Source organism: Cygnus olor, chromosome 26 (genome assembly GCF_009769625.2).
Source record: "Cygnus olor isolate bCygOlo1 chromosome 26, bCygOlo1.pri.v2, whole genome shotgun sequence".
Lineage (NCBI taxonomy): Eukaryota > Metazoa > Chordata > Aves > Anseriformes > Anatidae > Cygnus > Cygnus olor.
Window position 1 is genome coordinate 3,915,987 of NC_049194.1, and position 15,122 is coordinate 3,931,108.

The 15,122-nt window shown below is 42.6% G+C and overlaps 1 protein-coding gene across 1 annotated transcript in view; it reads right to left on the bottom strand.

The window, feature by feature from the left end:
• Positions 1-15,122, bottom strand: part of LONP1 (lon peptidase 1, mitochondrial) — a 20,210-nt gene continuing 5,088 nt past the window's right edge. The window contains exons 6-18 of the mRNA XM_040537271.1: positions 14,594-14,723; positions 14,116-14,199; positions 12,706-12,926; positions 10,872-11,010; positions 9,175-9,353; positions 7,948-8,035; positions 5,364-5,486; positions 4,554-4,670; positions 4,116-4,256; positions 3,865-4,030; positions 2,506-2,714; positions 1,049-1,213; positions 1-382 (exon numbers count right to left, since the gene is read on the bottom strand). Of these exons, the coding sequence (XP_040393205.1) occupies positions 218-382; positions 1,049-1,213; positions 2,506-2,714; positions 3,865-4,030; positions 4,116-4,256; positions 4,554-4,670; positions 5,364-5,486; positions 7,948-8,035; positions 9,175-9,353; positions 10,872-11,010; positions 12,706-12,926; positions 14,116-14,199; positions 14,594-14,723 (1,927 nt within the window). The 3' untranslated portion in view covers positions 1-217. The remainder of the gene's footprint in view (positions 383-1,048; positions 1,214-2,505; positions 2,715-3,864; positions 4,031-4,115; positions 4,257-4,553; positions 4,671-5,363; positions 5,487-7,947; positions 8,036-9,174; positions 9,354-10,871; positions 11,011-12,705; positions 12,927-14,115; positions 14,200-14,593; positions 14,724-15,122) is intronic.

A 15,122-nucleotide genomic window follows, 5' to 3' on the forward strand; every position in this document is an offset into this window, starting at 1 on the left:
TAAAATTTCACAGCTTTATTTTTTCTTGGAAATACTTAAGTTGAATCATAATTCAATATGAAAGAGTGAGAAATACTTTATTCTACCAAAGCTCTAATTCATTTCAGCAGCTGCGCAGCAGCAATAGCTCCATGTCCCACTTTAGGACTGCCCCATTTCTGAGCTGAGGCAGAGCATTAAGGTACAAACCACCTTTCAGACATCAGGTTGTTGAACATCATCCTCCAGCTGAATCCAGTTTTGAAAATGCTATATCGAATACCTCATTGTAGTGCTCAACAAAATGCACTTCTAGTCCTTCTGTAATGAATCCAGCAAGGTCGTAATAATCCTTTTTATTCTCTGATGGCAAAATGATGCAGGTAACACCTGCTCTCTTTGCCTATGGGGAAAAAGAAAATTATGCAGTCTGCGTGTTTAGTCCTAGAAATCCATTAGTCTACTAAAAACAGATTCTCTCCCATTTCAGAAAGCAAGAACAAGCACAGTTATTAAGGAACATGATCTGGCTTTACTCTCTTCTTCAGAGAGCAGCAAGGACATTACTTATAGAAGCTGTCGCTAGGACAGATCGTATTTCAAGAGCTCAAGCCCCCAAAACACTTCCCAGTAGCTGCATGGGCAGATGAAGTGGGAGGCATTTTAGTAGGACTATGAGAGCACACCAGGGGAGTGTTACGCTAATTCATAGTGTTTTACTGAGTTTTAGAAGCCTGCTCCAACTTGTCTGAGGATAAACCTTAAATTCAAATGAAGTTTATCAGACGAACCCACCACATCATGACCCATAGCACTGTTCTTCAGAGCCTTTCAATACAGACGCATCAGAAACAGCACGTTAAGTGGAACCCACTCATCAACTGGCAGGTTTTCATCCACTCTATGGGTGATCTTGCATTTATCTCTGGGGGCCCTTCACACTCCTGCAAGCACAGCTAGTCATCAGACCTGCAGACATCCCTATTATGTGTTATTCCTTCTGTAATGACTATCATAAAGCAAAATACTCCTGAGATGAATCCATGATGTATGGAGACAGAGCTCTTACCGCAATAGTCTTCTCCTTGATTCCACCAACAGGAAGAATTTTTCCAGTTAATGACACCTCTCCAGTCATGGCCACATTCTGCCTCACTGGGCAATTCATGGCCAGCGATAGCAAAGCTGTTACTATAGTACACCCTGCACTTGGTCCATCCTTTGGTGTTGCTCCCTGTTTAAAAAAAAACAAAACACAATAAGCACAAAAAACCTTGTCTTTACCTCATTCAAAGAGTAGCAAAACCAGACAAAACCTTTGCTATTGCTGCTTTTACAATGGCACCAGTTTCAGGTTGGTGAAAATTCACTACACAAAGCTTTTTGTGAAGTTGTCACCGATGGAATTCTTGAATCGGCCCATCTAGTAAAAACTAGTAACTTATCATTCCTCATCTTATTCATAAGGAATAAGCCAAATGAGTCTGAAATTTGGTTTCTGGACTGATGCCACCATGATACTCATCAGGCTCAGGACTTGAACAAGTTGCAATTAGCATCCTGAGCAAAAATGAGCGTGAATGCATTAAAGCTTTTTGTTGAACTAAGCCAACCATGGATGCAAGTAACAGAGGTCAGTATCACAAGGGAAGAGAGCATCAAGACTCACAAAATAATGGAGAACAATAGTAAAAATCATTCAAGGCAGAAAATACCGTTTGGTTTACATCCCCCCTCAAAAAACAGGCCTAAACTAGTGACAACTTGGATTTATCTGAGATCAAACAGATCTTTGAGGTGAAAGCCAAGGAAACAAATGTTTGAGGGAGAAGAGGAAGAGAAAGCATCTGCTGCTTTCTAATCCTCCAGGGAACCAATAGTCAGGTAACAACCAAGTTCCTATTGCAGAGAGCTGCAATAAGGAGACTCTGTACTATAGTAAATCATGCTTTAACAGATGCAAAGCTTGGGTACAGTGGTAGGACAAACTCTGTCTTCAGTAAAGCACCTGCCCAAAACCTGTTAACACAGTATATTAGCACCTCTAAGGACTGTGTGCATTTATTCCCTATTCCAAACACTGGAGAAATGCAATCACTGACTAGGAACCACAGCACAGAGAAGCATTTTTAATAATGTGAAAATGACCTGAAGCCTTTATGAATGACTGGTAACATAGAGACAAAAACTTCTTTAGCTGCAGACAAGCTTTTACCAGATTGCTTATCTCTGTGCCATGGTTCCACCACCTGCACAACAGGGCCAATAGCTACAACAGAAGCCTAAGATTGCTTGCAGTATTATCAGATCCCTTGTATTCTTGCCACGTTTGCTGCAGAAAGAAACGGACACATGGCTCATAAGAATGTTTTCACAGGATCCTGAGGAAAATGTCTTCTTTTCTAGGTTTTACTGCTAAAAGAGTGCATTCAACACACGGACAAATTAAGTGTTTCCCAACTTCATGTCATAGGTAGCAAGTAAGCCTAGCTGCTATGCACCATTCTGAATTCTGAATCAGATTACCTCTGGCACATGCAAGTGGATATGGGAGGACATGAGGAAGTCATTGCTGGGTTCCTTCTGCATCAGAAATGCTCTTGCAAATGTGTAAGCTATTTTGGCACTCTCTTTCATTACATCTCCCAGTTGCCCTGTTACTTCAAGGGACCCATCCTTGTTCTCCTTGTCTTTGGGTCGCTTCAGGGATGTTTCAACAAACAGAGTGGAACCTCCTACGAAAAAAAAAAAAAAGGACATTCTGAAAGAAGTTAAAGGAAAATTCGAGCAGGCGGCTTTGGTGATGCAGAAGCAATGTCAGATTTGAGTCTGTGGCCCTCTAACGAGGCAGAAGCTCTTGGGTAAAGAGCAATTGAAACCTGCTCTCCAGATCCCTTCAGAAAGCTTAGCTAGAATTCTCAGCAGACCTGCATTGACAGCCTCTATTTATTGCTGCTTCTTTAGACTTTATACTACACCAACACAGATGCAACCCATATTAAGTGGAAATAAGCAGTTCTTATAAAGGTTTCAGGCATTTTTTTGGTTACGAAGTAAGCCGAGCTCACACCATAACACACTTCCGGCCAGTTCTGGTTTCCAGTGTCAGACATCTATTTACCTTCTCCACTATACTGATTATTTCCCTCCTAACTACTTCCAGGATTTCAATTCTACCAAAAGTCAATGAGAATACACAGGAGGCATATCTAAAAGCCATATCCTTTAATATGTACTGTATTTCCTCTCAGTGGTATTCACAAGCCTCCAAGTTACTATGGGGAGTAATCCAACGACCTATGTAACTAGCCACCTCCACTCACCCCAAGAGTGCTAGAATACCTGTATCTGCCCTTGACATCGAAAGGCAAGTCAGTGGTAAGACATCATGGAAGAGATACAGCATGCCTCAGCTGTGCCGTAAGCACCTCCTGCTTTTAAGGAAGTAAGACAAGGTTTTGTCCTTGCTTTTAGCAAGTATTATGCTTTTAATCATCACTATTCCTAATGGATGCAGTTCATACAGGATATGGAGCATGAAGAGAAAACATTCTGGCCTGAAGTCAAAATTAGCCTGGGCTTATAAAAAAGGGTCCTTTCTTTAGGGAAGAAGAGGTCAGAATCTAAAAAGCAACAGAAGTTAACATTACTGATGTCAGTAGAAGAACTTCGGTGGACCTGGTAGGGAGAATTCAGTTTGACCACCACTCAATTTTTGAAAATTATACGGAAATGGAGACACGCATTTCAGTTTTCCAGCTAGTACTTACCTTTCAGAACCTGCAGCCTCACCTCAATGGTGATAAGAGGAAGCATTTCTCCTGGAAATGCACATTTACCCAAAAGCCACTGTTTAACTGCACATTGGGTACCTGTACAACTTACCCATAGCTGTCCAGGCCAGACCCATCACCACTCCTGGAGGAGTGGTTTCATACATTCGATCCACAGTGAAGATGGGCTTTCCTACAAAGTCCTGCAGGTTTTCAGGTGTTACTTGGACTGTCTCTGCTTCTCCACTCACAATTTTATAGGCTGATTTTCTCAGTACCTGAGTGAGACAAGAATTTGTTTCTGTAGAAAAAGCTGAGAATGCTGAAGCAAAGAGGTCATGGTTACACGTAATTTTCCCTTACCTTTTCTACTTGTTTCTGCAGATTCCTCACTCCACTCTCTCTGCAGTACTGCTTGATAAGAACAGTCAAGACATCCGATGTGATTTTGGCTTTGTTTTCATCCAAGCCACACAGAACTCGTGCTTGAGGGACCAAGTACCTCTGAAAGAGATCATTCAGCACATTCTTTTGTTAGTATTTGTGAAAAAGCCTAGTAGTTCCAATTTACTTAACTTCATTCTGCCACTTGCTCAATGCCATCTTCTAGAGTCCACAGACTGTCTGTTATAGAATGCTGGAATTATTTTAACTGGGTATTCAAATCAGAGGTACACTGTCCACAACACCATGTGCCTAATATTTGTTGATACAGTTGGATGTAAATATGTAAACCTGAAGCTGCCAAAAACATTTTATTAGATGTAATTCACAGTGCATCACTGAAGTAGTTTCTCTTACCTCTGCAATTGCAAGTTTCTCTTCTGCTACATATCCTGACACATTGATCACTTCCATTCTATCCCGTAGTGGCTCTGGAATGGTTTCTGTTACATTGGCAGTACAAATAAAAAGTACCTGAAAGCATAACCAGATCCTTTTAGGCATTTTTCATTAAGCTGCTACTTTATTCCAAGCAGTACATCCTCACTGCATTTCTGTCTGAAGAGCTGGAGCAAGATCTGAAGGGATGGAACACGATCATGTTCTCTGTGGAGTCTTTTTTTTTTATTACAGACAATGCTTTGGATTCTAGAACTATGTAATAGGATGTTCCCTACTGAAGCGTTACTGGACCTGGTGCTCACCAATGCAGACAAACTCATTAAAGAGGTTAAGATCAGTGCCAGTCTGGGCTGCAGTGTCCACGCTCTGGTGGAGTTTGTGATCTCGAGCAATACGGGCCAGGCAAAGAGCAAAGTCAGGACCCTGAACTTCCAAAGAGCGAACTTCCAGCTATTTAAAGACCTAGTGGAAGAGATCCCCTGGAACACTGTCCTTAGGGACAAAGCAACTGAACAGAGCTGGCAACTCTTGAAGGATGTTTTTCTTAGAGCACAAGAACTCTCCAACTCCCTGGGTAAGAAAGTGAGCAGGGAGGGCAGAAAACCCGGATGACTGAGCAAGGACCTGCTGGCCAGCCTGAGGCACGAGAAAGAAATGCACAGGCAGTGGAAGCAGGGACATGTGGCCTGGAGACAAGGAGGTGATCCAAGACAGCCAGAACCTAACTTTTGATAAGTCTACACCTTAAGAACCTAAGAACCTTACCTTTGATAAGTCCACAGGAACATCAAGGTAATGATCCAAGAAGTTAGAGTTCTGTTCTGGATCCAGCAGCTCTAGAAGTGCTGAGGATGGATCCCCCTGATATCCTCTTCCTATTTTATCCACCTACGGGAGACAAAATTTACATGCTACAAGACATTTCTCACCACGATAGATTGCCATGCAAAGATTCTTTAAAGTCTCCATCTCAAAATCTTCATGTGTTTGTTCATAAACAGCCGCTACCAAGCTTTCTGTAGATTTACCCAAGTTACTATGATCTTACAGGCATGAGCATGTGACACACTAACAAGACACAGGACTCTTAACAGTGGTGTGGAGAAGCACCACAAAGTCTCAGAAGTGTGCGTGTAATTGGAAACAAATGAGTTAGCATGGATCAGTGGGCTACTATTTGCCAAACCAAGCTCTATTTACAGAACAGAATGCTTATTCCACAGCAGGAAGACTACAGGGTGCTAGCTTAAACCATTCCCCTAATATTTAATCTAAGATGCCTTACTTACTCTGCTCAAAGTGCAAAGTGTGTACTGTGGTGGTTCTACCCTGCTACGCAGCTGAACTCCACCACAACCACTCTCTCACTCCTCCTCCTCCTCAAAGAAAAAAAGGAGAAAATACAATGCAAAGGGCTCAAGGGTTGAGATGAGGACAGGGAGATCACTCAACAATTGTATCACGGGCAAAACAGACTCAGCACAGGGAGATTAATATAATGTATGGCCTATCACTAGCAGACTAGAACACTGAGAAGCTAAAAGCAAATTAAAACCACCTTCCTCTGCATCCACCCTCTTCTATGTCGTCCCCCGAGCAGGGCAGTAGAACAGGGAATGGGGGCTGCGGTCAGTCCCTAACGCTTTGTCTCCGCCGCTCCTTCATGGTCCCTCTCTGCCCCTGCTCCACGTGGGGTCCCTCCCACAGGATGCCATCCTTCCCGAACTGAGCCTGCGCGGGCTGCCGACAGGCAGCAGCTCTTCAAGAACTGCTCCAACATGGCTCCGTACCACAGGGTCCATCCATCAGGAGCAAACTGCTCCAACATGAGTCCCACATGGGTGGCAGCTCCCCCCAGAACCCACGCTCCTGCGTGGGCTCCTCTCCACAGGCTGCAGCTCTGGCCCGGGCCTGCTCCTGCAGGGGCTCTCCATGGGCCTCCTCCAGGCCACATCCACCTGCTCCACCAGGGGCTCCTCCACGGGCTGCACCGTGGAGATCTGCTCCATGTGGGACCCATGGGCTGCAGGGGGACAGCCTGCTCCACCAGGGACCTCTCCACAGGCCGCAGGGGAACTTCTGCTCTGTGCCTGGAGCATCTCCTGCCCTCCTTCTGCACTGACCTCGGTTTCTGCAGGGCTTTCTTAAACCTGCTGTCATAGAGGTTCAACCAACGTTGCTTATTGCCTTGGCTCTGGCCAGCGGCAGATCCCTTTTGGAGCCAGCTGGAGCTGGCTCTCATCTGACATGGGGCAACTGGTGGGCTCTGCTCACAGGGGCCACCCCTGCAGCCCCCTGCTATCAAAACCTTGCTACCTAAACCAATGCATACTCATGTAATACACATACACACAGCCACTCCAAACAGCTCAGCTAGAGGACTTGGCTACTTCCACAGAACCACAAACTGGCTGAGGTTGGAAAAGACCTGTGGAGGGCATCTTGTCCAATCTCCCTGCTCAAGCAAGGCCACCTATAGAGCTGGCTGCCCAGGACCATCTTTTGAGCAGCTCCAAGGCTGCTGTCTCTTTCAGTGTTGTCTGTGTCCTCAGAGGGAGGACAGCTCTCAACAAGGTGCCTCTCCACTGATTTTTTCCCCCCCGTAAAGAGAGGAGTTAACTAGACAATAGTTACACAGTGTGCTGCTATGGCCAACACAAAGCTCCTCACCAACACTACTAAAGTAGAAGTGCCATGAGCTACAGATTTCATTATCTTTCAAATCATTACCAGTTACTTAATGGTTTCACCACACTGCAACTTGTTACCCAGCTTCTTAGTCCTCCATACCATTCCCACACCATCTGCTCTTGGTCTTTCTCCTGCATGGCACGTAATGGAACTAGAGACATCTCTGGTCCATTCCGAACACTTGCTTTTATATCCTGTCCTTACTTGCTTTTCCGCAAAGCACTGGACTGGTAGACCTGACTCTTATTTATTCTCAAATCAGACCTGAAATTGACTGTAAGCATCTTACTCCTTACAGTATTGCTTTAGACTTGCCAAAAGTGACTTTTTCTAATAATCATATGTTTTTGTGCACAATGATACATTGGCAACTAGGTAGGGAACGTGAGATCTACTGAATTCTCTGAATACTCAGCCAGCACCACTACAATCCTCACTAACAAAGTAACTGCAATTTAAAGAGAAGAGCACAACTGAAATATAAAAGTTGAAGTCTGTTATAGGAAGAGAAAACAAAGGTCTAAGGTATCACTGTCACCTAAAGAACCTGAGAGGCCAGCATAATTGAAAAACAATCTAGTTACTGCTGCACCTTTCCTGTCGGTGTCAATACTTCACATGTTTTTACGAGTAGAAACTAGAAAAGCAGATACATCACCTCATCGATCAGTATAAGTGGATTCTCTGTCTTGGTCTTCTTCAGACACTGGATGATTTTTCCTGGCATCGCTCCAACATAGGTCCTCCTGTTTTACCAGAGACCATGTTTAGGAAAGAACCATGCAGTACAGCACACATCACACAACACAGCATGCAGATGGTGCAACAGGTATATCCTGCTGGAAAACAAGTCTGTATTTCTTTAATATCTATCAAAAGCATTCTCCATCACCATACTAAGCACCCAGACCCATTTAGTCTGTTTCTACTAGAGATCAGACTTGAATTTTGTCAGAATACTCCTGGACTGCAGTTTTTAATCTTTAGTTTTGATCTCTTTTAAATCAGTGAGAAGCAAATAGGTAAGGCTAAGTGAGAGGGTCGAATAGCAACTTCTTGGTTTTAGTTAAATGAATGTTAGAAAAGCGAACATTTTGTTCCCTCACTTGGTAGACAGAGAAAAAGGAGGATCAGTGTAAATCAAGAGGTACACTGAAGGTATTTATTGCTAACAGCAAAACACAATCCTGCTAGAGGAACAGGCAGAAGCAGAGCAAGAGGATAACAACACAATGAATGCCAGGAGGCACAGAGCAGAGAACTTCCTGAAAAGCATCTAAAATATCTCTCTCTACTTCTGTATCACACAGGGCAGAACCTCACAGGTTCAATCTATACTGCATAATGGCTACTCTTCCTACTAGTTTGAAAAAATTGCTAGTTTTAAGGCATAGACAGAGGAAAAATAACCTCCTGGCAGGGGCTGCTTTACTGATTTTTGTATTCACTTCTCATTCCTCCATGAATATTCTTGTTCCCAAGTTTTCCTCATGCAGCACCTCTCTCCTGATCATTCAGACACCAAGTCTCAGTTACGCTTGAAAACAAGTGAATCACCTTGTTCAAATTATCCCCATTCTCTAGTGCTGGCAATTATAGACAAACATGAATTAACATTTGGCATCTAAGTCCAATGCTTTTGGGAAGCTCTCTCAACTTTTCAAAGATCTCCTGTAAACATAAATAAAAAGCAGGGAGCAGTTGCATTTCGAGGCACGGATATTATTTTGATGAACTCCTCCCTTTGCTATCATTTTCACCTCTTCCTATACGCCAACTCTTGCTGAAAGGAGTTGGAGAACAGAGATCCAACTTCAGTCACACTCCTATTTTGACAATGTTCATAAAAATTGCTGGACAGAGAAATTGCTCAAAGTACACTGACCTGTGTCCTTTTATTTCTGCCACATCAGTCATCCCTCCAACACTGAAGCGGAAGTACTCTCTGTTTAGGGCTCTGGCAATGGAGCGGGCAATGCTGGTTTTGCCAACCCCAGGGGGGCCATAAAAACACAGGATTTTCCCTTGGGTGGATCCTCGCAGCTGGCTGACTGCTATGAATTCCTGCACAACAGACGAAGCACCAGTAGTGAAGAGGGCAACTGCAGCACATTTGTTATTGGGTCAAGCAACACTTACAAAATGAGCATCATACACAAAACTGGTCCCCAGAGGAGCTGGAGAGGGCAAGGGGAGAAGTTAAGTCAGATTACTGGTGCAACTCTTCCACTGCATGGAATCAACCGCATCAGTAATCAAATCCACAGACCTGCATGATGCAACTCAATCTGCTTCTGTATAAAGATTGGGCATAGACAGCATAAATAGCACTAGTGCTGACGAGCAGCATGGCTGGCTGATACTCAAAAGGGATTGCCTGCTTGCTGATGTGCAACAATTGGCTTACTGTAAATCATTTAAAATAATGAATTAGATAGTGGGATTAATTCATAAGTCTTGGGTGCTACTAGGGAAAGCATCCCCCTTTCAGGATCAGAGGGAAGACATTTCACAACCTTTCCCTTTTTCTATAGACTGGAACAAAGCAATTTAATAAAAATAAAGATCCAGGATGTCTAAGAATTTATGGTTTGTTATATATATCGACATCCCACTGGTAGCTTAGAAGGTGCCTCTACAACTTCTGTTTCTGTGCACAGTGATTACTGAGGTGGCCTAACTGTAATCAGTTCTGCCCACAAGGTAACACAGAGCTGTGCTACATACAGCGCATGGAACAATGAGAGAACCTGTCTTAATGCATCCTTGGAAGGAAACGGCATCTAGGTCAAGTTGAAGGCTAGCTGTACTCGGTAGCTTCACCAAATCTGGCAAGGTCTCGCCACAATTTGTAACACAAAGTCAGTATTTGCACCTGCCTCCTCTCTACAGGGCATTTTCACGCACTCCTCCCAGAATCCTGCCAACACTGGGGTTGCGTTTCACTGCTTGAAATCACTGGCTGGCTAAAAGCAGGATCCTATTCCTGTCCTCTGGAGAGGCAGGCAGCTCCCACTGCAAGTTTCTGCAACCTGTTGCAAGTATCTAATCTCATATACAACAGCGTTGCTAACAATGGTACGTGCCGGTGGGACACCTTCAGGCAAAAGTGAGGGAAGTTGTGGAACGAGGCAACACTACAAACCCTTCGGCTTCCAACACAACTCTAGGGACAGGTAAAGGTCATGAGGCAAACATGCATCCTAGCTAACATCTCCCCCTGCCTTAACTGGAGAGATTTAAGTAGTGGTTCAATATACTTTGGAAGGGTAGAAGCTTTGCCTGTCACAATGAACCATTTTCATGATACATTGATTAAAATCCAGAGATTGCTCCCCTTGGATATTTATTCATTTCCTCAGCATTAAGTAACAAAAGAGGTATATTGTCATTTAAATCAGAACAGGACTTTCATTGTCACTGGCAATTAAACGCATTAATTTATCACCAGAACATTTCTACAGCTTTCTGTGAGTCATGAGCTAATGCAAATTCAATGGAGAGCCATAAGCTGAAACACAAACAAACTGCCCAATGTCAGGCAGAGCGTGAAGTTGTGCTCTCTGCCCATTCCTGCCTTACCAGGATTCGCTTCTTGACATCATCCATTCCATAATGATCCTCCTCCAGAACTGCTCGGGCTCTGGTCAGCTCCAGGTTCTCCTCGCTGCACTTGCCCCATGGGATGGATGTCAGCCAGTCCAAGTAGTTCCGTGTAACACTGCCAGAAACACACAAGTGAGAGTGATTTAACAACAAGCAGCTCACACTCCCCACTACCTTTCCAAATAACCTCACCCAAAACAAATGGGGTATGAACTGTACTCATGAACAGGGGACTACGAAAATACCGTCGTGATCTGAGCAGTCACTGCTAACCTTTCATTGATGTCTTCATTCCCTTGCCCCTTCCCTAGAAAATCAAAACTTTTGCCTCAGAAAAGCAAAATCTATGAAAAAGAACCATGGTCTGGGCTGTAATTCTTTTCTGTTGAACTCCCACGTTGGCTTACTCTCTTTTGCTTGCATTATTTAGGAGACAAAGGCTGTCGGCTTGCCAGGACTATCCCACATGAGCATTTATAGCTAGAATCACATGGTCGCAGTAAACACTGCATAAAAATCTGGTTTGTAGTGAAGCAAGGCTTGAAAACAAGACCTGTTTGTCATCCAGTGGGTGCACAGCAATGCTGGAATTAAACTTAGAGGTAATACTGGCTTTGTGGTTATTTATTTTTACGCCTGATCTTACAGTCTGGTATCACCAGCATACACAAGCATACACTGCTCCCTTTTACGAGACATTTGAAAACATGCTGTGACTTTGCCAAAAGTTCTGGTCTAACATTCTAGCAATAAAACAGACCTTTAATTTTAACTACAGATAATTATCAATGAAAAAAATCAAACAAGCAGACCCACCTAATTTGGACAAAAGGAAACTGCTAAACAATACTGACACTTTTCCACTATGGTATACTCCCCTCACCATGCTTCAGAAGTGGAAGATTTGAAATATGTCAGAGCAGGAATTTTCTGCCGGTGACAAGTTTCTATTTTTCCTGTGAAAATCCTCAGTAATGTTTGTTTAAAAAAAAAAAAAAAAAAAGCAGCACCTCCAATGTACTGTTCAAAAACTTGGAGTGCTGCACACAATTTCCCTGTATGATTTCTTGGTGTTGTGCTGGTTCCTGTCTGAAGCTGAGTAAAATTGTTTGTAAGCTCTGCACGACTGTCAGCTGTTTGGATCAGGCTATGAAACTTAAAAACAGCAAACTAGGATTGTCTGCTTTCCCAGTGGACCAAGACAACATAAAGAAAGCTTCCTGGTACAAGAACAAGGAAAAAGAGCTGGATGTATGCCATGACAGAGAAAGACTTCAGACTGGGAGAAAAGGATGTTAATGCAGAAACTAATGGTAGAGGTAAGCAGTTTAAACAGACTACTACTGAGGAGAACACGTGTAAAAGCAGCACTCATCTGTTATAAAACTCTGCACATTCAGCTCAGGGATTCAAACACACAGCCAGTGTTGTGTGTTAGCTACTCGTTTCTTTTCTCTTGCATCTAATGAAAACACCTAAGAACACCAGAGAAGAGGCAAACTTAAGGACTGTAGGAATCACTGCATTTTTCATGAGGAGGGAAGAACTGCACAGTACTTATACATAGCATTAGGTTGCAAGAGAAGAGCTAAAATGTTCCAAAAAAGGTCAAATACAGTAAAACCCTGGAGATTTAGAGAAGAATCCTACAACTACAGTGTGATCAAATGCTACATTCAGGGAAAACAATTACAACAAAAAGAGAAAAGAAACACTTAAGGTAAGAGCTTCACAGAACCAGATAGATTTCTCTCGTTTCTCTCATTCCACTAACTAATCCTGATAGCAGAGGACACAACCATGCACTCACTTGAATTCTGAGGAGTGATTATCCAGCAAGCCCAACTTGTTCAACTCTTCGTCAATCACATCCATAACATGCTTTGGCACTACCAGATCTTTTAGTCGCTCACGGAATTTTTCTTCTATAGCATCCTTGTCCTCTTTTTCCAGACCTAGCTCTTTTTTAATGATCTTCAGCTGCTCCTGGAGAAGATACTTGCGATGCGTCTGCTTGATCTTCTCCTCAACCTAAACACAGCAACAAGTATTGTCACTATTCTGTTCCTGGTATCACCAAGAAACATCAAATGATTCCAAACATTTCTGAGTTATGACCTCCTCAGCAGCTGAAAATACAACAGAAATCTTCATTTGAAGCATGTTCTAATATAACAGGAGACTCTAATTGTACCATTTCAAACACCCTGACAACAGTATCTCCACATGACTGTTTTTATGTATATGTACATATATACAGATATACTATAAGCTGGAGCATTTTTGCAAACAACTCTGGAAACGACCTGCAAAAAAATGAGCCTCCTTAAGAGCACAGTCCCATAGGGGACTATGCATTTTATCTTCACACACCCCTCTGACATACCATTAACTTCTCATTCTTCTATGCCCACTATCCAAGCTTATTTAGGAGCTGTGCAGTTTGATTTATCTCATGGAAGGGAAAGCTGTAGTTCATCCTTCTTGTTCTCCACTTAGGAAATTTGACTTGACTGACATTTCAGTTTTTTAGACAATCGTCAGGATCCCAAAGTTCTTTTCACAAAGTTCTTTTCTATACAGATGCCTGGCCTGTTGCATGGGTTATTCCAACCTATGTGTGGAACTATGAATTTCTCTTTGCCGAACTTGAGGAGGTTCCTACTGACTCTCTGAGAGACAACACTACTAGCTAGCTGCAGTTTAGAGTTCATACTGTTGATCATAACCCTTTCTGAGCCAACTTTTTCACCCACCTTGTAGTTCATCCTTCCAGTCCATATCCCCCAATTTGACCCTAAGAACACTAAAGAGGACCACCACAAAGGCCTTGCTAACATCAAGGTACACAATACATATTGTTCTCCCTTTGTCCTCTAGGCCTTCTTATCTGAGAAGATAATCATTTTGGTCAGGCACAGTTTGCTCTTTGAAAATCCCTTCTGGCTCTTCCGAATCATCTCCTTCTCCTTCATTTGTCTGCACAGGCTTCCAGGAAAAAGCAGATTTAACATCAGATTCTGTATTACTTTTACAAATATGCAAGAAAAATCCAGTTTCTGATGGAAAAAGGGTATCAAATATGAACTCTAAAATAATCTCATTCCTTTAGAGTGTGTGCCATGGTTTTGCTTTAAAATTCATCACTGGCAGTGCTAAGCACCATACTGGTGGACATGATATAAATATATGCAAGATCCACGTTACTTGAAAGACTTACCTCCCTTCCAAGACGTTGCTGAAGTTTGCTCAACTCGTATTCCTTCTTAAGGAGGGAAAGGGCTTTGTAAAGCCTTTTAGGAATCTGGAAATAATAGATACAAAATGAGTTTTCAGGCACTGTAGTCATGTCAGCTCCCTGTACAAAAGGCTATCATCCAGAATAAAAAGCTCCAACAGGTTGCCTGGGAGATACATTTTCTAATTCTCCAGCACCCACAGATGTAGAAAGACCAACCATTTAGCAATCCAGCAACACGCAACCAGTACATTTGCCACCAAAGATGCAGAGCATCCTTTCCCTGAAGGCAAGTTATTAATTACTCACTATATCCTTCAACAGGAAACTCATCACTGATATTTAACTGATATCATCAAATGGAGTACTGAAGTCTCCTCTGTAGTGAGGCTAGTAGAGAAACCATGACATACAGCATAACCACTTTTGGTTCAGCTAATAGTTAAAAGTTTCATCTTACACTGGTTTCTTCCAAGATATCTTGAAGTTCGTGCGACTCTGCTCCTGTTAGTGCTGCACCCATGTCACTCAGATAGATAGGGTTATCTACCACGCGTTGTCCAGCCTGCATCATCTGAAGCACGGACTCTCTAGAAAAATGGAAATAAAAACCAAAATGCTCAGTAAATACGTACATTCATAAGGGAGTAACATTATGGGGTTATTTACTTGTTATAATGGTAAAGAAATTAAATGCTGCTCAGTTTCATAGCAAAGTAACTTTAAAAAAACTTTTAAAAAGCTTTTAAAAATTTTACTAAGCCAGTGATCAGTACCAAATGCATACATCACTTGATGAAAGGAATGGTCAATGATAAATATAATCAACTAGGTGATATGTTATCTCAATAGTCACATAAAATTTTTGTGTCCCGCTATGCTAAGCCTCTTACTATGCTCATATTACATGCATCAGACTGTGACAGTTATTGCAGTGAGCTTCACTTAGATCCAAACCACCTGCTGCAAGTCCAATTGTCCTACTTCAT